This window comes from Dasypus novemcinctus, chromosome 11 (genome assembly GCF_030445035.2).
Source record: "Dasypus novemcinctus isolate mDasNov1 chromosome 11, mDasNov1.1.hap2, whole genome shotgun sequence".
Lineage (NCBI taxonomy): Eukaryota > Metazoa > Chordata > Mammalia > Cingulata > Dasypodidae > Dasypus > Dasypus novemcinctus.
Window position 1 is genome coordinate 108,214,173 of NC_080683.1, and position 24,080 is coordinate 108,238,252.

The following is a 24,080-nucleotide window of genomic DNA, read 5'->3' on the forward strand; positions in this document are numbered from 1 at the left end:
GGTGTTCGCAAATGTAGGGTGCAATCCAAAGCCTGGCCAGGAGGATTCACTGGCATCAACGAGCCTTCATGGGGATCCGAGCTATCCTTCAGTGGGAAGAATGCCGCCGAACCCCCACATCTGTGCAGGCATCGGTGTATAGAACCTGTACCTTTTAGCTATAGCAAAAGAATTTTACATTGTATACATGATTTCTCTGAAAACCTAAGGTGGTTTGGAACAGTGTACCCCAGAAACCATGTTTGTACATGTAACCCATTCCTGTGGGTATGAAGCATTAAGTAGGACCTTTTGATGAGGTTGCTTCAGTTAAGATGTGGCCCTTCTCAATCAGGATGGGTCTTAATCCTCTTACTGGAGTCCTTTTTAAGTGGAATGAAATTCAAACAGAGAGGGAGAAAGCCATAGGAAGCAAGAACGTGACGGTCAATGAAACCCAGAAAAGAGAGGCCAGGAGAGCTGCCACGTAACCGAGGAGATAAGGACCCAGGATCACTGGCATTCAGCTCCAGAACGCCAGTCTTCAAGAAGAAAGCATTACCTTGAAGACGCCCGATTTGGAATTTTTCTTAGCCTCAAAATCATAAGCCAATAAATTCCCATTGTTTAAGCCAACCCATTGCATGGTATTTGCTTAAGCAGCCAAGAAAACTAAAACAACTTACAACTTCTCTAATAATAATAATAACAGTAATAATAAAGACCTTGAACATGTGTCCTGTGTTTGCTCACATCTCTCTGTTCATCCCAGTCACTGTTGACAACTACCCACACAGGTAGGATTTCTACAGACATTTGGAGGGCAGAGGTAGGGGAGCAGGATAAGCCATGCAGAAGAAATGTCAACACAAGCAACACTGATACACAAGATTGGATGTAATGGGGGATATAAGGAATAAGGAAACAGAGGTTAGTGGTAAGACTGGTAAAAGACTGGTTTGGGAGAAGGGAAGAGTAAGTGCCAAGTAGTGTTCCCACTGCCACTCATGCTGTCCCAGAAATTTCAGAAACTGTGATATGCCTGGGCTACTGAAAACAACTTATAGCTTGGGTAGTCCATGATTTCTCTCTGGAAGCTGTGAGAAGGAAACAGACCTGCCTTCCTCACTGTGCATTGCCTGGGTATCATCAAATGCACTTCTGAACAATGATGGCTCAGAGGCTGGACTGAAACTTTTATACTGCCATGAATAATCCCCTTCGAATAATTGAGTGCTGAATACACAAGTGACTTGATAGTTTAGCAATCATTTTCTAATTCTACCTTTTGGTTTCTTTGCCTACTTTGGAAGTCAGCGCTGGTAAATTAAATTGGACATCCTCACTGAAAATAGCAAAGCTTGGGAAATACATACAGCATAAAATATTCATGAGGATTCAAGTCCCTAGAAATTTATAAGCAGGTCCCAATTTTATGTATTATAGAATTGAAATCTCAATTATACAAACCAGCTAATAGAAGATAGGAGAGTGATACGAGGTAATCAGAGTTACAGGAGTAATAACATGCAAAGCATCACCATGAAATAAAAATTATGAGCCCTTGAAACAAATGTGTTTCCTGAATAGAAACTCAGAGTACAAAATAAAAGAGCATATCAATTGGAAAACTATATCATAATAATATAGCTGCAAAAAAGAAAAATCACTATTAGTGTAAGTTAGTATGTTCTCGTTAAGCTGACCTATTCGGCCTACTTACTTTTTGAAAGATCAAAGGTATTCGAGTTCCCGGTAGTTTCCTCTGATCTTGTTCCAGCAATACTGTCAATGGAACACCAAAAAGGCCAGCATCTGCAAATAAAAAAAATTCTATAAGCCTATAAAATATTAATACAAAAAAATTTAATGTGGATGATTTCTTGCAGTCACTCAACCCCACAAGTATTTATTGAGCCCTACTAAGTGAACGACACTGCCTGAGCCATCAGAAGTACGAAAGCCAGTAAGAAGACTCTGGCTGTGTCCTACAGAGCAGTCTAGCAGCATAAGACAGACGAACTGATAGCAAATAATCACCAATATAATTAGAAAAGTTGCAAATTCTACCTAAGAGAAACAGAGGACTGTCAGAGTCACAAAACACACAGTTACTTTACTGAACATAATAAAATGAAAGTTTCTGTCGTAAGGCCAATATCTATACTCATCTCTTCCACAATGAATTGATATTTAATATTCTACCGTACAGTAAGATAGGTAAATAAAATGTCAGTTTTTTGAGAAATCAACCAGCATTAGGATCTTGTTTTAAAAATGTTTCTCTGTAGAAAGTGAACACTTAAATTCCCTAAATTTGTAGTTTAATATACTTGTCAATAATTCCAGAAGCAATGGCAGGTAATAATTTATACTTTCTCTAAATTAAAATCATATACCTTTGTGTGTGTGTGCTTCAGCCCCTCCCCTCTTATTAATACCTTGCATTAGAATGGTAGCTTCGTTACAACTGATGAAAGAATATAATTATAATTGTACCATTAACTATAGTCCATATTTTATATTAGGGTTCCCTGTTGGTATATTCAATCCTAGGTTTTTAAAAAATTTTTTATTCTAGTAACAAATATACAACCTAAAATTTCCCCTTAACCACATCCAAATATCTAATTCAGTGGTGTTACTTTCACAGTTTTGTGCTGCCATCACTGCCACCCATTACCAAAACATTTGCATCATACCCTGGAATTTGGATTTGCAGTTTTATGTATTTGTCAATAACTCTTGAAGCCATGACAGGTAATAATTTATAATTTTTCTAAGTTAAAATTATATGCCTTGAGTCTGGTGCGAGCACAGCTTCTACCCAGCATCAACTTCTCAACTCATCTATATTTCTGCCTCACCCCATTGCTGAGTGTAGAGTTAACGAAGAAGTGATAATAGAATTTTCCTTATTGTGAACATCATCAGGGCAGATAGAAATCATTTGTGAGCATGGAAAAGGGAATTACCTTGTGGGATGAGGAAAGATAGTGGAAACTGTGACATTTAACCAAGATGCCATTCAAAAGAATGCCAACAACCCAGTAAATAATTTTTCAGCTGGAGAATTAAAAGATGGAATCCTCAGGAATGTCAAGGATCTAGTTTATAATATAAGGTAGCTATCTTTGACAAGATACACAGATATAAATAAGAGCAACAATATTTGTCTTTTTGCAAGGATGTGATACTGAAAAATAAAACATAAAAAAACTCTCTACACTCTGCCCAAAGCCTCATATGCTGAGTCATAGCTATTTAAATTATATCTCTATTTTATATAATTGGGAGGCTTTCTTATGAGCTTCTTAAAAAGCACTAGGAGTCTTCATCATCCATAATGGACTTGGGGAAAACCAGAACACAGAAAACAAAACACAGAAATTCACCGTCCTGGACCTCCAGCTAAAATACGCAAAGGAACTGAACATAGAACAAGATCTTCCGGGGCCCAGCATGGAAAGGAGGACCTGGAGGGAGGTACAGCTCAGTCCCACAGAGAAATTACCTCTAAAACTTAAATCTGGTGAATGCTAATGTTACCATAGCAACACAAACATCTCTGTCTTGGTTTCTTTTAGGAGATACCTTTAAGGTTAAACAAGAGGACAAATTCCCAAACAGTATAGCTTTGTGAACAGAGAATTATGTGGATTTCAGAGTGGATAAAATCTAGAAAAAACAATACTGAGGAAGTGTCTGTCTTCTACCGTATTACGAAAAATGAATTTTTATATAATTGGTAAAGCAAGCTGGCTTCAAAAGAAAAACTACGTATATTCACAGTGAGGACAAGGGTATTATCTTCTTGATCAGGTTAAGAATGTGTTTGCACAGTCTTAAAAAGGAGAACACAAATGATAAAATGGACAGACTATGACTTGCCCTATGTATTTCTCACCAGATGAACAAGCAAAAGAAATCAGTCAGGATCAGTCACCTTAGCATCATTTTTCAAGGTGTAATTCTGAAATAAATAAGTACATGTGCCAAATATATCATCTTAAATATACAGCTTTCAAAGAAAACAGCACAAGAGTTATGACTCCTTGATTCAGAATCTCCTTCCTTGGGAACTGAATTACTTGATTACCCCTTTATTAGTTTTAGCTTTGTTTTTTTTTTTTTATCAAGTCACATTTTGGGAAGCAATATTTAGAAACTGAACTACAGACATAGAGCATTGGTTTATTTTATAGGTGTTTTCCCTCCCAAGAATCTCTGGAGATAAAAAAAAAGTCAACTCTACCCTTGCTACTTTAGAAAGAAATCTGTTTTTCATCTTAACGTTACCTTTAGTTTTGATTTTCACAGCTTTTTGTTGTTTCAGTTCAACACCCAACACATCGTAGAGGGCGGTCAGCTCAATTAGAGCTAAATGGCAAACTTTCTTCATGTCCAGGGGCGCCAGGTCACCAATCCTCGTGGTGCCTGTTTTGTCCTTTGGCAATCTGAAATCCTAAAAGAAATACCATTAACACTGTAAAGGTTTACAATATCTAAACCCTGCTTATGATGAGAAAAGGGAAAAACATAACTATCAAAAGCAGTTGTACTGAGAATAGGTAATGAACTAAAGTCACAATCAATTTCTCCAGCCACGACTAGAACTGATCCTGTCACAACCAGGCTCCTCAAACTTGGGGAGGGTTCACGACACAAACCTCCGAATTCTGATGGACAATGGAGCCAGGTCACGTACTAGGAGTTTGAATACCTTGATTAGGGGACAAACGACACAGCAAGCTCAAGTGAGAAAAAGAGCCCTAGTTAAGGACCTTCAAGAACCAAGGAAGATTACAAGTCAAGCACAAACTGTAAGAGATGGGCGGAAAAAGACAGAGGGGCGGTGGAAGACAAGGAAGGCAAATATGGGGAAGAGAAAGAGTAGCCATGAGTAGGTACTTAGAAAATGCCGGATGCCCTTTACGTACACTCTGTATCTTTTCATTGCTATGGAAGCCCAATGAGATAGGTATAGAAAGGCCATGTGGGTGGAGGGTGTATCTGCCAGAATGCCTACCTGTCACCTAGACCCTTGCTAGCTGTGAGACTTGGGGTCACTGCCTAACCTTTCTTTTTATAAAATGGGAATAATAATAATAAATGCCATCCAATTCAAAGGGCTGCTGTGAGGCTTAAATGTCCAGCACTTTTATGTGGTTGTTATCATCATTTTCACCACCGAACAGGTAGAGACCAAGGCTTAGAGAGATTACCCAGGATCACAGACAATTAAATGGCAGCACTAGGGCAGAATCCAGAATTCACTGGGCTCCTTCTCCGTAGTCATCCCCTCCCCTTGGTATACCACAAATTCATACCTACACATTCAGCATGTAAAAAAGACTCTCTGAATAGCTGTCAGTTACAACATGGGTGAAAAAAGATTCAGGCCAGAGAGCTGAAAGAGCAAATTCTAGACACAGTCTGATCTTTCACTTTCCAGCCAATTCAGGAAACACTCTCCACCTACCAATGGGTAAATGTAGGGCCTTAAGTTAATTACAAGGTAAAAGACAGAAAAGGGCTAAATTAAAAAGAAAACCTACATTTTTTTCTTAGTAACTCAGTTCTCAGTATCCTTCCTACTTTTGTCTTCCATCTCACCCAAACAAAAAAAATTGGAGAAGGGGGGGATAAAAAAAAAGAAAACCCGTATCTTCTATACCCAATCTATACTTCAAAGCTAAGCTATGGAGTTCAGACCCACACTAGATTATTTTGAACTCCCCAGGTTACCATTACTTCCTACCCATAGACAATGGCTTAGCTATTGATCTTGGTTCTAAGTTTAGAAAGAAGGGAGATGTCTTAAAAAAATAGCTTCATGTTTGGTTGTCATTGTTCCTGCTGTTTTCCTTTTCTCAACTATCACGTATCACCTATTCAACAAACCACAAGGGGCTATAAGGTAAAACTATAAATTTATCTAACATATTCAAATTACAGTCACACTGAATTTACAGACTGCTAAAGCAATGATCATTCTCTGGTAGTCTGCTCAATATCTTATTACCGACAGTGTATCTGTTCGCTACTCATTTAATTTAATGGCCAAGGAAATTCCAATGAACCCTTTTTAATGCCTTTGCTTTTCTGATTTTTGTACTATATCATCAACACTTTAAGGTCTAAAAACTACTACATGAGACATGCCCTAGAACAATGGTTCTCAAAGTGTCCTCCAGAGATCCTTGGGGAAGGTGAGCACCAAAAACCTTTCAGAGCTCCCAAGAAGCCAAAACTTTTCTAATAATTAATACTACGACATTATTTGCCTTTTTCACTCTCATTCTCTTATGAGGGTCTAGTAGAATTTTTCAGATACATGATGTGTCTTATTGCAGCAGACTGAAAGCAGAACCAGATAAGAGAGTTCAGGTAATTATTAAAGCCAGACATTAGGGAGTTGCTAAAATATAAACGAATGCCCTGTGTCTCAAATATTTTTTGATTTAGAAAATAGTTACTTTTCATAAAAATGTTATTTAGCTGTATTTTAAAATTTTAAATGGATTAGTTTTTTTATTTTCAACTTTAATTAATAATACAGTAAATATCAATAGCCACACAAATGAAAGTTTTTTGAGGTTCTCAGTAATTTTTAAGGACATATAGGGGACTGTGAAACCAAAAGTTTGTTCCTAAGAGTCCCAGTCACCCCAAACATACAACTTCAGGTTCTTTGCTAATTCCTCTCAAGCAAACTCAATTCCAAGTGAGAACCTTCAAGTCCATTATAGGAGAAAAAGAGATCTTTTTTACTCTTTGGTAATACTTTTTTCTTAAAGCAATAGTGATATAATTGAAAATGTAGCCTGAGTGAATTTCCAGCATAAGTGTTAATGGTAGAACACAGGTGAGGTGACAAATCCTGTCTGCATCACTTACTCACTATGTGACCTTGGGTACATTGCTTCACTTACTGAGCCTAGCTTTTTCATCAGTAAAATGGATAGGAAAACCCACTTTATAAGGAGGTAAGGAACAAACGACACGTAGTAAGCACTCAAAGATATTATTATATTTTTTCAGAACTAAATAATTTCCAAATCTCAATGAGACTAACCGTTTTGATACCTGGATGATGAAAAATCACATTGTCATTTTCCCCAGTTTTCCTTTTCTTCTGAATGGCAAGGTAAAAAAACAAAATGGTAAGGATAATACTCCTATTTGATAAATGGTTTCTCATCATCTAATTCAAAAGTCCCAGTAAGGTAAGAATTATCATGTCATACTCTATTCTAGGCAGAGAAACTGAGACTCAGTAAAGGTAAGAGATTTAAACATGGCCACGGAGCCAGTGGCATAGCAAGGATGCACATTCAGGCCTTCTGAATCCTAAGGTTCGCATCACGCTGTTCTACTCCGTTTTCCTAGTCCACCCAGCAGGCAGGGAGGGATGCAGGCTGATGGTGATGGTGCAGGGCTGTGAGTCCTCAGGGAGAAAAGCCATGTCTTCTGGCTCCTGTAATCCTACTGTGCCTGCTATGGTCTGTTCAATGGAGGGTGGAGATCAACTTACTGTGACATTTAGATTCTGTTGGATACATTTAAAAGAATGATATGAGGCTCATTCCAAAACGAATATATTAGGTCAGAAATGATGACTTTAGTACCTATTTAAACTTTTGGAATGTCGAATTCAAAAAAATGTAAAATGGAATACCTAGATTATAATAATTTCTGCAAAAAACGTTTGAAGACAATTGACCTAGCAGAGGCAAGAGGGCTGACTCCTAAATTCAGCAGTAAAAAAGCTAAAAGTACCCTGATTTATACCAGAAAATACCCGAAAAGCAAGCAGTTCTGTACTTATTTTACAGTCAAGGAAACCACAATTCAGGAACATTAAAACTTGCTAAACAATCAGGACTTATAAGTTTTGGCAAAGGTAATCAGGGCTCCTCAAAAGGGCCATAGGTATTGTGATGGTTAGGCTAATGTGTCAACTCGACCAGGTAATGGTGCCCAGTTGTTTGGGTCAAGCAAGCACTGAGCTAATTGTAATACAAGGGCATTTCATGGACTTCAGTTATCAGTGAGTTGACTGCATGGATGGATGGTTACATCCACAATCAACTGAGGAGATTGCCCTCAGCAGTGAGTGAAGTCTCATCCAATCAGTTGCAGGCCTTAAAAGAGGAAGTGATTTCAGCATTCAGAGAGAATTCCCATCTCTACCTCAGACAGCCGGCGTCTCCTGTCCTCAGACAGTCGACGACCTTCATCAGAGTCCCTGGCTTGTAGCCTGCACTACGGAATTTGGACTTGTGCATCCCCATGGTCAAGTGAGACAATTTTATAAAATCCCATACTGTTTACAGATACCTCCTTTCGGTTCTGTTTCCCTAGACACTAACGCTGACTAACACAGGTATCAAGGGGATGATTAAAGACACTGCAGAGACAGACAACTGACAGGATGTGGTAGACAGAAGGGTGAGGCATTCCCACAGGGAGAAAAGCATAGAAAGGTGCTCAGTGAGGCAGAGGGCCTCTGGCTTGATGCTCCCCCGATTTCCTAGGATTTCTACTGAGCTTTACTTTTTATTTTTATTTATTTATTTATTTTTATTTTAAGAGGTACCAGGGATTGAACCTGAGATCTCATACTTGTGAAGCCGGCACTCAACCCACTGAGCTACATCTGCTTTACCTGAGCTTTACTTAAAAAAAAAAAAGATTTATTTATTTATTTATTTCCTCTCTCCCACCGCGGTGTCTGCTCTCTGTGTCCATTCACTGTGTGTTCCTCTATGTCCGCTTGCGTTCCTGTCAGCGACACTAGGAATCTGTGTCTCTTTTTGTTGTATCATCTTGCTGGTCAGCTCCCCGTGTGTGTGGTGCCACTCCTGGGCAGGCTGTGTTTTTTTTTTTCACATGGGGCAGCTCTCCATGCAGGGCGCCCTTCCACACATGGGGCTCCCCTACACAGGGGATACCCCTGCATGGCACGACACTCCTTGCACACATAAGCTCTGCGCATGGGCCAGCTCACCACACGGGTCAGGAGGCCCTGGGTTTGAACCCTGGACCTCCTATGTGGTAGGTGGATGTTCTATTGGTTGAGCCACATCTGCTTCCCATGAGCTTTACTTTTAAAATCACACAAAAAGGGTTCACATTTCTCTGGCCCCATAGTCCTGCTAAATGGATTGATTTTTGAAGGGTGGAACTGTATTTATCACCATTTCTTAAAAACAACAACAACAAAAGTCCCAAATATTTCATCAGTTGTTTTGGGTCACTGAGTCAAAGCATTCTCTTAAAGCATTACCCATGGTAAATGTTTAAGAGAAACCTGAAATTTTATTAGTTTAAACATGTTTTACCGAGCAATGTACATCATGAGTTTTATTTATTTATTTATTTATTTTAACATTGTATTTAATGAAAGGAGTTGGTTCTATATCCCAATGTTTAATTCATACCAGTGGCTTTAAATATTTATGATGTTTCCTGTCATTTTTGTTTCGTTAATAGACTGGATGGTTCAGTTCCTTGGCTAAGAGAAGGCAGTACAAATTCAGCTAAAGAAGAGCTCTTTAGCTCTTAAAAAAATGTATCTAGAAAAGAGGGAAATAATAACAATAATAATAAGGCCCTTGGTTCCCATGTGTTACTAAAAATTAATGAGGCTGCTCTGCTTCTTTGAGCCCTCTTTTGTAAGCCCTGCAGTTAGAGATGCCCCGCAGGAATTTGATCAGTAATGATAAAATTCTTATCACTTCTTACTGGTCAAATCACTCTAGCTTCAAGCTGGAAGGCAAGAAAATCTTCTCTTCAAGGGCCAGTTCCCACAGATGACTTCTTCATATCATCTAGGAAATTCATTTGTGACCTAAGATTTTTCCATGTGGAAAATGTGATCTTAATACAGCATTTCATTCTTTGTTATTCCCAGAAGTTTTTCCAGAAAATCAAAGTTTTAGGATTCTTTTATTATTTATTAATTTATTTATTTTCTGGGGAGAGTGAGAACCCAGTCCCCCACTATCACCAATTATGCAGTTGAGTTTCCCACGTTTGGGGAAATCGCAGGGGTCAGCACATCTGGAGTGCAATGGATAAGCCTTGCCCTGGGAAAACCACCTTCGGGATATGGTATCTCCCCTGCCAGGTAAGTATTTTTCTCATATTTTCTTATTTTTTAAATGGAGAAGGACAAGCATGATTTAACCTTCTTTGGCAATTCAGGACTGTGCCCCTAAACACTGATTTTAATATCATACAATAATAAAGTTTGTATCTGCCTTAGATTGTTAGTCTCTTCACTCAATCCTGATCTGCCATTTCTTCCACTGTCTTTCTCCTTACTCCCAAGAAGCTCTGTTCTGCAGCAGCCTCCAACTTGCCCCTTCTTGTCTAGTTTGTGGCCTTGACCATGCACTGGACTTTGCTACCAGGCAACAAAGGTTGGTAACAATTATGAGTGTACTTGAATTAAACATAACTCAATCAGAGTCCAAAACACTCTGAATAATAACCTAAGAGCTAAGATATAGGCATACTTACAGAATATGGGATTTATCATAACTATCATTTCAAAGCTATCATCTTAGAAATGTTTAATGTGTTTAGTCTCTGGGGGAGAATAAAGGAGTGCTATTAAATTTCTTTTGTATATGATTGACCCCATAAACCAGAATTTTATTTGTATACCATCCCCCACTATCCTTAAAAAGTTGTCAGGAGTTCCAATACAAGGACACTTAATATACACACCTTAATTGAATGGACATTGACTGGTAGGGCACATTAAGTCGAGTCACTGTGCTCTGCCAGAAAATGCTCCAGCTTTGAAAGCTCAGTCATTGAAGCCAGACTCAGCAAGCCATGTAATCTCTCTAACCTGTTTCCTTGTAGTATGAAAATTGAAGATAATAATATTTATCACAAGAGATCATGTGATCATTACAGAGCATAATTTATGAAATATAGTGGGTGCACAAGTAGTAGCTAAATTTTTAAACTGAAGCAATTAAAGGTTAAGAAATCCAATCTCCAGATTTAAGAAGACAAATTGAATACACTGTGGGAGATCATAAAGAATTAACATAGACTACCCAATGCTTCAGAAAAAAAGAAGTGAATATGAGATAGGGTCAACAGAGAACAATGTATTACATAAAGCCTATGGCTTATTTATAAAGCAGGCAACTATGGAGTAGAAATGGAACTTGAAGGTTCATCTGCCTGCCTCAGGCACTTCATCAACCATGCTATGAACTTGGTAGGAAGCTTACAATTTGTTCCTGCCTTCTAGAAGATAGATGTGTGAACAGAGAGATAACTGTGTAGATGAGGAGATGAATGAATAGATGCATAAAAATGTTCAAGGACTGATAATATCAAAAGCATGGCATCTAACAGTTTAAAATGTAATTTCTCATATTTTATATAAAGTAGGTTTACAATCAAGAGATACGTAATAAGAATGCTAATCATTGAGCTAGACTCTTGGCAAACATGTTGGAAAATAGAGAGATGGAAATGGGGAGGTCATGTTAGGCTCAGGCACACCATGAACATGAGAAGATAGGCACAAATTTGCTAAACAGACTAAAATGGCAGAGGAAGTTTTTATTTTCAAGTGGGAAGTTAGCTTATATCTTACTCTATTGTTTTAATCTACAACTTAAAAGTCAGCAATGTCTTAATTTTGTTTCACCAAACTAGTACTCCTCAATTTAAAACCCTTCCAAATGTTGAAATGAAGACCTAGTGTCACTTTTTAAAGACCTTTCTGCTAAGGCTAATCTGAGTATATCTATCATCTCTTTAGAGCAAAGAGGTGTATACTATTTTTCTCTACTTGTCTCACTAGGTTTACAAATGGATTCTTAAACATATATGATAATGCCTGGAAACCATTCAGATGCCCAGCATTAGGGAAGTGGGTTGAATAAAGCATGGTATATCCTATAATGGAATATAATAGATCTATAAAAAAAGAGTAAGAAATATTTCTGCATGCTACTGTAAAGTGATCTCCAAAATATACTGTTAAGTAAAAAAAAAATTAAGGTAGAGAAAAGTGTGTATAGTGGGCAACCATGTATCTAGGAATAGAAGGATAAATCACATTTTTTAAAAAGTTTATCTGTAAGGGGAGGGATGGAATATGACGGTGGCTCAAGGATAGAAGCTAGAATTTTAATTTAACTTGATATTAGATTTGACTTTTGGACCATGTAATATATTATACACATCAAAAAAAGAGTAAATTTCAAAAAAGCAATCCCTGAAATTTGAAAAGAAAATGAAACAAAGGAACCCAACTAGGTATAAAGATGGCAGCTTAATCACACAGAGAAGAACTATTCCAGCAAGCTGAAACAACGTAATTTTCTATACATTCCTTTTGGGATCTACCGTAAAGACTCAAAAAGATGAAGGGGATAAAAAAAAAAAAAGCAAACCAAGTTTGAACTGCTTTTTTGTAATTACATAGTTGATGCTGCTGCTAGCATTGTTACTCTGAGAGAGCTGTGCATTAACGTGGGGCAAGGTAAACCAGTCATTACGCACCATCCTATTGTTTCCTGAGAACCAACACTGTCAGCGTGGAAGAAAGCAAATGCCAGTGAACTGTCCTCGGACAGGCTTGAGAGCAAGCACCAACCCACTGCTCACACCCTGATTGTGCCCATAAAAGTATATTCCTCCTAAATGGAGTGAGGGCTTCCTGCAGAAGTAAATAATTCTCAGTCTGGAGCAGAAAATGCAAGCCTGGGAAATTTTATCTAGGATCATGTCAAGTGTGCCTAAATCTATGCCTTAAGATAATATTTTTACAAGGCAAAAAACACTTATTGATCACTGGTAAAAGATCCTCAGGAACCCTTCTTTTTGTTGAAACTGGTAAAAAAAAAAAAAGAAAAGAATTAAGCATTTATCTTTCCCTTCCTATCTTCCTACATGAACTGTTCCACTGGACAGTAAATGAGAGAAGGTTTATTTTACAAGAAATATTCCAATTAATAAATTAAAAAGAGAAAAAAAAAAAACAGAATACCACCATTCTGCAACCACTAATTAAACTAATAGGTCCAGGCATTGATCTCCAGCCGCTGACAATATCACAAAAGAAAAAAGACAATCAGGTATTAAGAGTCTCCTGACAGAATGCAATCACAGATGAAGCAGACTTGACCTAAATCTGATAAAGCCTCTGGAGGCAACCAATTTATACAAGAAAGAGAAGAACAGGTTCAATTACACCCTGGGATGGGACTGGCCAAAGCGGAAAATTCTCTACAAGTTAACAACCAGTTTCTTAACGAATCACAAGGGAGAGAGGGAAGAAGAGAGGGAAAGGAGGACAGGGAGAAAAATAAAAGGAAAGAAGGGAGGGAGAGAAGGGAGGGAGAGAGGAAGAGAGGAAGGAAAAAATGAGAGAGGAAAATAAAGAGATAAACTACAGATTGAAAAAAAAACAGGATGAGTTTAGATTTTTTGCTATACATCCTCTGTGAGTAATTTTGTTGTCAATCTGACCTAGATTAGATAAGTGAATAAGCAAGAAGCAAGCCCATTTGTCACATCAACAACTTTTTTAGGAGGTTGAACCTAGTACCTCTTACATGGGAAGCAGGTGCTCAACCACAAAGCTACGTCCACTCCCCAGCAATTTTTAATATTGATGTCGCAGCATTCATTCGAAGTGTGTATAATGGTGTTGAATGCGGGGACTCTATAAATATAAATATGATTATAGCTGCAGAATGCCAAATCACTATGAATAGTGATTCTCTACACTGACTGCCTATATGGATTTTTAGTGAACATGTACAGTTTTTAAAATGTAATCGTATGTCTGTTGAATCTAATAATAAAAAAAAATTGCGGCTTGTAAAAAATATTAAAATAAAAGACATATCAACCAGTTACAATGGATAGATCTTATTTGGATCATAATTCAAACAAACTGTATCCCCAAAATCATGAACTTTGTAAAACAATTTGAAATTTGAACACTGAGTGGATACCCCAAATTGCCTTTTTTAGGTATGATAATGTGAACATGTTTTTGTTTTAAGCCCTCCTTATCTTTTGGAAATGCATACATGCTGAATTATTTTTGGATGACAAGATATAATTCAAAGATGTGCTTCAAAACAACACAAAATGGGGAAGTGGTTGGGGGTATGGAGAGGTCAGGTCTAGCCACAGGTTGAGGCATGTTGGTGCTGGGTGATAAGTATTTGGGGATTCATTATACTATTCTTTCTAAAGTTTGAAGGTTCGAAATTATTTTTTAAAGACAAAACATTCAGGAGCACTGAGAACTTTCAATATCTAGAGTTTGGTTTTTAAACATAATTTGCCAACACAAGGAAGGAATGCTCCTTGTAGAAATGAAGAAATAACATGTTTCCAAGTCTTGGAGGAGAAAGTACAAGGTGAGCCTGGAGCATCTTGTGTTACAAAGTTCAGAATCACAATGCTGATAGGTGTATGTCAAAATAACAAAGGAACCAGCTTGAAGGGCTCCCATTGGTCAAATTTGGGTAAATTTGAATATCATCATCAACAAAGAAAGACAATGATGATTTATAAACACTGAACAAAAAAAGCCATCAGTCTGTAATGATACTGAAAAACAAGAAGAGAGGAGGGAAGGAAGGCAATCATTACAGAAGAATATCATCCAATAAAGAATATGAGAATTTGAAAATTGCCATTATTCAGACATCAGTTTAATTATTGTTTTAGGCTAGGATCATAAAAGGATGGCAAAACGCTCAGTCATTATTGGCAAATGGGATATTCACCCAATCTCAAGGATCCCCCACCAGATTAGTATTAACCGTAAATCAAAGAAAGGTCTCTCTACAATGAGGAGATCGGGTAGATATCTCCTTAACCAAATGATCAAACTTTCACCACTAACAGGACCATCTGACCCCATGTCCCTCTTCCTATGATGCATTAGGGGCAGAAATATTATCTCTGCAGTAGTTTAGCTAAAAATGTATGTGCTGAATCCAATGATAAGAAATTCAGAAAACTAGTTGGGACTTTTCAAAAATATTCAAGCAGGGAAAAAGTAGGGGCTGACCCAGATTCAAGGAAAACAAAAAAGATAGGACAATTAAGGCAACATATGACCCTTGACTGAATCCCAGGAGGAGGTGGCAAAGGAAGCTAGTAAGGATAATACAGTGACAACTTGGGAAATTTTAATATGGCTGTATAATATATATAATTTTTGAATTGGTATTCAATTTCTTCAGTATTAGAACTAGTTGTGTTTTGTATGTCCTTGTTAAGCTAAAAAAGGGGGGGGGGAGGGAGGTGTCTATCTATCTAAAAGCACAACATATAAAGTAAAAGACAGACACAGAAGAGAGAAAGCCAATGTTGTAAAATAGTAATGACGGTTGAGTTGACTGATGTGAAAGTTGTATGGATGTGTTTGCTGAACTATTATTTCAACTTTTTTGTGGGCGCAAACTTTTCGAAAGCTGATGAAAACCACCATATACCATGTTCAGTGACATCTCAATAGCAAGCTACATACAGGTAACTGGGCACTGTGGCTTTTGTTCCTCTGTGTCCTCTTTGAGCTCTCCTTCTGACTGACTGCTTGCTCTGCAAATGAGACCTCTAAGTTGATGTCTGTTTCAGCAGCAGGTACCTCCTCAGGCACTGGTGGGCTCAGATCCTTTTCATCAACAAAGGTAGATGCCTGATCTGAGGAAAAAAAAAAAAAAGAGAGAGACCAAATTCATACGGTTTGTTTATTTCACTTATTCCTTCTAATGCATGAACTATATAAGAAAAAAAACCTTTGGAAAACTACTATTTTCTCTAGGTAAGAATTAACTTTCACTTTAATAGGAAAAGTTTACTCAAGGAATCCTACCAATGGTTAGGAAGGGGAGAGAGAAGAAGGTGACTAGAAATCCAGAATTCAATTGTGGAATCTTCCTTCGAGATCACAATTCCTTAACAAGGTTTAATCCCAAAACATTGCTAAAAGAAACCAAACTCTTTGTCAAAAAGCTCACAGAGATTAAGCAGGCTTAATTGTTTTTTTAATACTACAATGAGGAATTAAAAGCAAAAATATATATATATATGTTAAAAGGAGGAGAGAGGTTATTCATAATCTTTCTTTGAACCAGCAGTAGACCATTTCATTTCCTCACAGTTGAACAGATTGTTGGCATAAACCTCATCCACACCCTGCTTTTCACTTCTGGAATGTTACCTATCTATCATATTGAAAATTTTCAAACAAGGGTTAGTGCCAAAACTTATCGCTGTGGGAGTGAGTTCTGCAGGTACCTGGTACAGGAATCAACAGGCTTTTATACCAGAGTTCATATCAAAAAGTAAAAAATGCTTCTACAACTATAAACACTAGTCAAGTAAGTAGAGCTGTTACATCATTTCAAGGGTAAAATAAGTTTAAGTTTGTTTTTAGTTTTTGCTTTGTTTGTTATAAATCCTCTAAGAAAGAGTTAACATTCAAAAACATCTTTTCTGAAACACCAGCTTCAAGCTTTGAAGAAAATCCCTCCAAGTTCATTTTTGGTTTTAATGCAACTCACATTAAAAAAAAAAAAAGCCTTGGAACCAACGACAGGGGATACTGATATTTTCTCTTTGTAGTCCATTAATTGATGGTGAGAAGCTCAGTTATTAAATAACCTTGCATGGTGCATTTATGTGCTCACACACTAATCCAATAAGAGGACTGAAGGGAAGCGTTGGTGGGTTGGGGCAGAACATCAACCCTGAGGCCTTGAGAATATTATCAGGATTATAATCATTTAAATTTTTTAAAAAAATCTTTTCTTTCAATCAAAAGAAAATTAAGAAGTAAATATAAATGGAATCTTATTTATTCTCATGTAATAAGCAGCTGTGGCATCCAAGGCAGTTTCATGGGCCTGTGACCTTTACAGGCACACAGGACTGCCAGGACCTTCCCTCTCACATGGCTGAATGCTCTACTGTCGCCATCTTGAATTTTGAACAAGGAATCCTGTGCTTTCAGTTTGCTCAGGGCCCCTTAAACTCTGTAGCTGGTGCTGGTGGCATTTTATATTTAAGAAAGTAAGTAAACATTTACCTATGTAACTCCAAAAATAAGAATAAATTTGAATCTCCTTGATACTATTAATAAATATTTATCAGCTGCCATTGATGTTATATTTATATTCTTAACAGCCTATGGCAATTTTTAAAAATTAGGATACCTGTACTGTTTTCTGATTAATTTTTTTAAGTGTTAACATAGATGTCAAAGCAAATTTTGTTATATTTTCCCACTAGTTCATACCATATTAGGTTTTACTGTGAATACGTATTTGGTTTCCTAGGAAACCATTCTAACAGGGAAAAAAGGATTAGCCATTTTCTTAAATTAGAAGCTATCTATCCAGCAACTGAGTGTCTATGGAGAAGAATTTTAAAACTACTCCTTCTTCTCCCCAACACTCTGATTGCAGAGTTACAATAAACACCGCCCTCCCCCACTCAACTAAGCTGTGCCAAATTCAAAACTGAACAGAGGAATTATAATTTAATTAGAGCACATTTAAAGTATGAGATATCCTCCAAAACATGGCAAAATAAATATATGGTAGATAAAAGCCTAAAGGTTCCAATGGTAAATTAAGTTATGTAGCAGATAGCAGGAAAAACAGTCTGTGGGGAAAAGGAGCCAAATTATAAGAACTAAGGGAAATGATGGTTACTTGACTAATTAAGGTATCTAAGGAATAAATTATCTATTTTCAAACAAAAGAGTTAACAGAGAATGCTGAGATAAAAACTTTTGGCTCTTAAAGTCCAAAAATGTAAATAATATAATTTCTTTAATCTACTGTCTGTTGGTTTTCAAACAAACAGTAGTACTGGTTTACAAAATTTTACAAATTCCCTTCAAGTTTTTCAATTGTCCCAAACATCTTCAAGTGCCTTTATTTAAAAAACAATTTTCCATCCCTCCCAGAAATCCAAAGTAAAATAAACATATCTTTATGGAGGTTTAAAAATAATCATTTTGGCATTGTTAATATTTCTTAATGTACGTATTGCGCACTGGGTCTTTCATACGTATAGATGAAAAGTTAAATCTGATACTTAACAGTGGACTAATCTGAAACGTGACAACCCACATAACATCAAAATTTCATAACTTTTTCATTTCAATATGTATCTTGGATTAAACATGTGTAGAAACCCAAATGTGGGTCTAACATTTAGAACACACTATGCTGCCCTACTCCTGTGGATTTTAAGCAGCAACGAATTTACTTTTGAACTCCAGACAATGTTTTCCAGGCACTTCATTCTGAACCTTCTAACGTTTGCATAACACTGGTTAATTCACTGGCTAGTAAAAGAGCAGGGCATTGCCTAGAACAGGTGCAGCAGTAAATATTCTCTGACTGCGACAGCATGACACAGATCCTCGAGGTATTATGATTGGAGGCTCTGTGCCCACTTCGTGGCATTCCAGGGAAAGTAGATATAAATCAGGCAGGCTAGTTTGTCACATTTCGCTTGCTTGTGATAAGCTGGGCCAGAAAGTGCTCATATAATGAACTTGTCTTCCAGAACTTCTGTTTATATAGCTTGCACTGCAGTCTCTGGCAGGGAGGAAAACACCAGGCAAAGGACAATGTTTTCCTCACTAACTGTTTAGCAGTTGCCAGTCACTCTTCCCCAAAGCCCACAGCAAATTGACCTAGGCACAAAAGGTTCATCTCCCCTGATGACCCAGCTCTCCAGTGGGCCACCACTGGCTATGCTAGCTTGCTTGCCATGGCACTTGTTTGCCAGTACAAGATCTGGGGAAATGCCCTGTAATTTCATCCTGATGTAAGACATGTACCTAAAGAAACCTTTACAGAACAGTAAAACTCAAGAGCTTTTATAGATATAATTATATAGATATGTGTCTGTCTATACACACACAGACACCTTTTTTTTTTTTTTCCTAAGACAAGAATGCAGGTAAGAAGTTGTGTGAAAAGTATGGGAAGGAAAAATAAGATATGGTGGATACTCAACAACTTCAAAATGTCCTATAAAATCTGGACTAACACATGATTCTTATTGGAAGGTGGGAAACATCTCCCCATCCGCCATAGTTTCCCTGATCCCCCTCCCCACAAATCCTAATCGAAAGGCAATACACTGATGGCACAAACATTGCAGCAGCCATGTTTTGTGTGTGTGTTTTAAGGTATTGGGGATGGAGAGGGAACCTAGGACTTCATATGTGGGAAGCTGGTGCTCAACCACTGAGCCACATGAGCTCCCCTGAGTTGGTTTTTTTCATTTGTTTGCTTGTTGTTTGTTTCAGGAGGCACAAGGAACCGAACCCAGGACTTCCCATGTGGGAAGCAGGTGCTCAACTGCTTTGGCCACATCTGCTTGTAGCCAAGTTTTAAGAAACTGGAAAAAAAAGAAGAAAAAGTACCTGAGCTGCAAACTAACCGAAGAATTTGTTAAATAACAACGTATTGTGGACTGAATTTATAAGTGTACCTCTATGACCTTTAATTTAGAATGTTTTCCCCTTTTGTATACAGATAAAATAGCTATAGTTTCTTTCTTGATAAATCCTAGTACGTATTTTCATCCATGCTTTGAATCTCTAATTCATTTCTTATACAAAAAACATATAGAAATGTGAAAAAGGAAGTTGTAATCAACTGAGCAAGAAACCTTAAACTTTTTTTTTTTTTTAATTTTCTAAACCTTCTGAAAAGCAATTCATTTTTTAATTTAAGAGCTTGTGATTTGAGAACAAGGCTCCAAATTGGCTGGCTCTACTCACTAGCTGTGTGGCCTTGGGAAAGTGACTTAATATCTCTAAACCTCAGTTCTCTCCTTTGTAAAATAGGATAAGAACAGTACCTATTACACAGGGTTCTTGAGTGTATTAAATGAGATAAACCTCTCTGCAGAGGACCTTGTACCTGGTAAGCATTTGGAAACAGAGGAAGATGCATATGGATGTTAGAACAGATGGGGATTCACAAACATAAAAAATTGAGGGTTCATTACATGTTCAACCTCATGTAATTATCCATGTGGGTATCCTACCTTAGTCTTTTAAAACAATTTGCTTTAAAAATTGAGCATGAATATTTTAAAAGGTTGTATTTATTTGTTATATTAATAAACGGGAAAATGCAAGTGAACAGGTCCAGCATACCATCTTTTCCTGGGTACTTGTTTTCATTTGTTGCGCCTGACTGTGATTCGGTGCCATCTGGAGCCTAAAGATAGAAAATGGGCCATTTAGTCATCTCGAACTTACAACCAGAGAGAATGGTATTGCAAATAATTCTGTTACTGTTAGAGTACAAAATTCTAAGAACCACAGTGCAAAAAAAAAAACAAAAAAAAAAAGGTTTTAATCAACAAGCAAATATCTGACAAATATGTGATTACCCACAAGTTGTAAAGCACAAACTCACAAACTAAGTCCTGTAGGGAATATGAAAAATGTCGACTATCCCTGTAGTCAAGGATATCACTGTTTAGGTAGTGGAAAAAAGATAAACATATTAGAAAGCTAGTAATGTCCATGAACTGAAGAAGGAATAATGGAATATTATTTGACAAGAAGAAGAAAAGAGACATGCTAACATGTTTTGAAAATATTATGCTATGTGAAAGATGCCAGTCACAAAGTACCACATATTGTAAGATTCCACTTATATGAAATGTCCAAATAGACAAATCCATAGAGACAGAAAGTAAATTAGTGGTTGCCTAGGACTGGGTGGGATAAGGAAGGGAGGAACTACTAATGGAGACAGGGTTTCTTTTTTGGGATGATGAAAATATGCTAATCGTGGTGAAGGCTGTATAAAACCTCTGTGTTATACACTGTAGATTGGCGAACTAGATGGTATGTGAATTCTATTTCAATACCGCTGTTAAAAAACAAAATTACAAGCTGACACATAGGTAACAAAATAGAACTTCCTCAAAATTAAAGAAAAAAAAGCTAGACATCGATATGAGATAAAGTAAAGCGAACGATCAACCAGGTAATGAGAGTGAAGATGTGTAAGGGAAAGCCTCTTTCAAGGGGTCGGGGCAGTGACACGTGAAGATGGAAGGCCTCTGAGGTGTTTACAGAAATGGTCAAGATTGGTCGCCCTCCCCAGTAAGTACGGCCAGACAGTACTTCCTCATTTCCCACCAAGGCTTTGGAAGGAATTTAGAGATCAGGATGGGAGGCCGGATCAATACCTATTTGAATGTATTATTGTTTAAAAAATCATTCCACTGGATATTCATCGCTGCCCAGAGTCAGAACTGCCCCCTCCACCTCCAGTCTAAGAAGAATATGGCTAGGCCCTTGGTACCCCACTTAGACTGGCAGTACCCAAGACAGTGCACGCTGACCAGCTCTAGCAGAAGAGCTTCGAGTGGGACAGAGCAATCCCATCCCCCTCCTCTGCCCACTACCACAGAGAGCCCCATGGCATGATGAGTCCTTCTGACCTTACCTGCAGACATATCTTAGAGCATGTGCCTGGAATTGCTTTCCTGAGCAATTGAAGAGACAGTGCAGATGGTATCCACTTCTGTATTTTACTTCCTCGTGTCAGCAAGGGCTTCATGAGGAAGCATTTAAAATGAAGGAGCTGAACATGCCCTATCGTACAGTGCAGAAGAACTGCATGTGAAGATGGCTGGCCTGTATTTGCTTGACGGGTGGGGAATGCAAAGCGAATTTCTAATGGGTGGCAGTGTCTCAATTAGAGGCACTGCAGTTTAAGCAAGCTAACATCGTTTTAATTTATTTGTGCTATTTCTCTCCTAATGACTCCCTCAGATGAGACCATTCACCGATTACTTTGGATTCAAACCATGTGGTTTTAGACATTTCCAGGAATTTGCTGGAAAATACTGCTGCTTGTGCTGAGTAGCGACGTCCATTTGGAGGCTGGCAAGAATCCCACAGTATACACTTTGCTTAGGCTCAGTTCTCTGCCCCCCTCCCTTTCACTTCCTTATAATTCTCTTGGGGAGGGTTTGTTGATTTGAGAAGGAAATGCCATAATACTGTATTTCCTGACGGTTCACTATATTACAGATGGAAACTAAGTCTGGTCCTTCACCTCTAGTGGCTATCCCAAATAGTCACAGTACAGTAAGCAAGGGCTAAATGTTTTACAGTAGCAAGAATCCTGTCTGCAGAAATAAACTAGTGACCCCCAAACACCCATAAATGGACTGGGTTTGATCCACAATGAACCATGCAAATGGACTGGCATTCTGCAGCTTTAAATGATTTCTTGGAGAATGAAATGTCTACAAGAAGCAAAAGATCCCTTACATGGCAGGAAGAGACCTTAAATGTAAGCCTTTGCATTCCTCCATTTTCTTCCAAAGAATCATACAATTTGTGTTACCCTTTATTTAGCGTATAAATAGAATCTCACAATCAGACTGCTTAATAGCAGAGCCAGGAATGGAATGGAGCAGGATGGAGACTGGTTTAAAGCATGTACTTAGAATCAGACGGATTTGGGTCTGCCATCTAGGCAACATTGAGCAAGTTACTTAAAAGTCTATGATTTTGTGTGATCTATGTATCTCTTAAAAATAAATAAAAAATATATTTAAAAAAAAGTCTATGAGCAGGAGCAGATGTGGCTCAAGTGTCTGAGCACCTGCTTCCCACATGGGAGGTCCCAGGCTTGGCCCCTGGTGCCTCCTAAAAACAAACAAACAAAAAAAACAAATAAGAAAACAAATGAAAAAAATCAACTTAGGGGAGCCAATGTGACTCGGTGGTTGAGCGCCAGCTTCCCACATACGAGGTCCCGGGTTCAATTCTTGGCTCTGTTAAACACCCCCCACCAAAAAGTCTATGAGCCTCAACTGCAGAATGGAAATAATACCTCTCCCATAAGACAGCAGTAAGGATGAAATACGATTGTTGCTATCATCGTGACCATCACTGTCCAAGTTTCCCTTTGGTTGTTCCCACGGCAACCACCCTACTGGGTCACCTAGGCTAGTGACACTCAGAATGTAGTCTGTGGATAGGCCAGAATGGATATCATCCAATCAGCCTTAACCCTGAGCACACTAGTAGTTCAGCTATTTTTTTTTTTTTTTTTGGTAGTAAGACTTTCTTGAGGAAGGAATGTATTCATCTATATTCCGGTGCAAGCTCATATCTCCTCACAGACAGGTGTGAAATTAGTTCTGGGCCACACAGGGCTTGAATGTTTACCCTGATATCTCTTCACCCTACTAGACTCCAAACATTTCCATTAATAAATTAATTAATCATTTTGACTGAGTTATCCATGTGCTAGGCACCATGCTAAGCCCAAGACGCAAAGGGGAAGTTATTTCATCTTTGGAGGACATATTTTAGAATTCAGCGGCAAATAGCCTCACAATCCATTTCTATTCATTCCACTGAGCCTGCGACCTCCTACTTTCTTTAGGTAAAAACTGGCAGTCCCGTTGTCTGGGAAGCCTTCTGTGTCAACTCTAGTGGGATCAGACCCATTTCTAATGCTCCCAGGGCACCACTGTCTCCTAGCACAAGGATTACTGCACTGAATTTTAACTTGCTTCATTTTCTGCCCCATCAGTGAGAGTTCAGGGGCGGCAGGGATTAAGTCCTGCCAAGTTCACTGTCAGCCACCTGGCATAGCATCGGAGGTGTGCATTAAGTTACTGATGATTGGACTCAAACTAGATGGGCTCAGCTGATTTGAAGCAGTCATTCCTTAGCCTTACCATGAAAAAATAAAACCTACTTTTTCCTTTGGCTCTTTCTGTTGAGCAAATATGTCTCTGACATCAGGAATCTGGTGTTGTTTGTTTTTTTTCCTCAAAGTCTGGGAGACCGTCTCGACCCGCTTCTGAACAGCTGCTGCCTGGGTCCGCGTCAGTGTGGATAAAAACACCATGCTTTCCTGAGGATCTCCGGCAGACTCGCCGAAGAGGTTGGACAAACCAGCCTCTTTCAGCCACTCTTCTTCCAATTCCCCCTCTAAGACAATAGAGAAAAATGGTATTGAAATCAAAACAAAGCATGAGAACTTTTGTATTTTTTTAAGCTGTTAAAA

At 38.1% G+C, this 24,080-nt stretch overlaps 1 protein-coding gene and 1 non-coding gene across 2 annotated transcripts in view; both read right to left on the reverse strand.

The window, feature by feature from the left end:
- Positions 1-24,080, reverse strand: part of ARHGAP18 (Rho GTPase activating protein 18) — a 134,612-nt gene that overhangs the window by 38,313 nt on the left and 72,219 nt on the right. Inside the window, exons 3-7 of the mRNA XM_004447745.4 lie at positions 23,769-24,004; positions 20,183-20,246; positions 15,521-15,693; positions 4,279-4,444; positions 1,703-1,794 (exon numbers count right to left, since the gene is read on the reverse strand). Of these exons, the coding sequence (XP_004447802.2) occupies positions 1,703-1,794; positions 4,279-4,444; positions 15,521-15,693; positions 20,183-20,246; positions 23,769-24,004 (731 nt within the window). The remainder of the gene's footprint in view (positions 1-1,702; positions 1,795-4,278; positions 4,445-15,520; positions 15,694-20,182; positions 20,247-23,768; positions 24,005-24,080) is intronic.
- On the reverse strand, positions 9,960-10,122 carry LOC111764795 (U1 spliceosomal RNA). Its single transcript, XR_002797314.1, has one exon. It is a non-coding gene; the product is annotated as a U1 spliceosomal RNA (small nuclear RNA).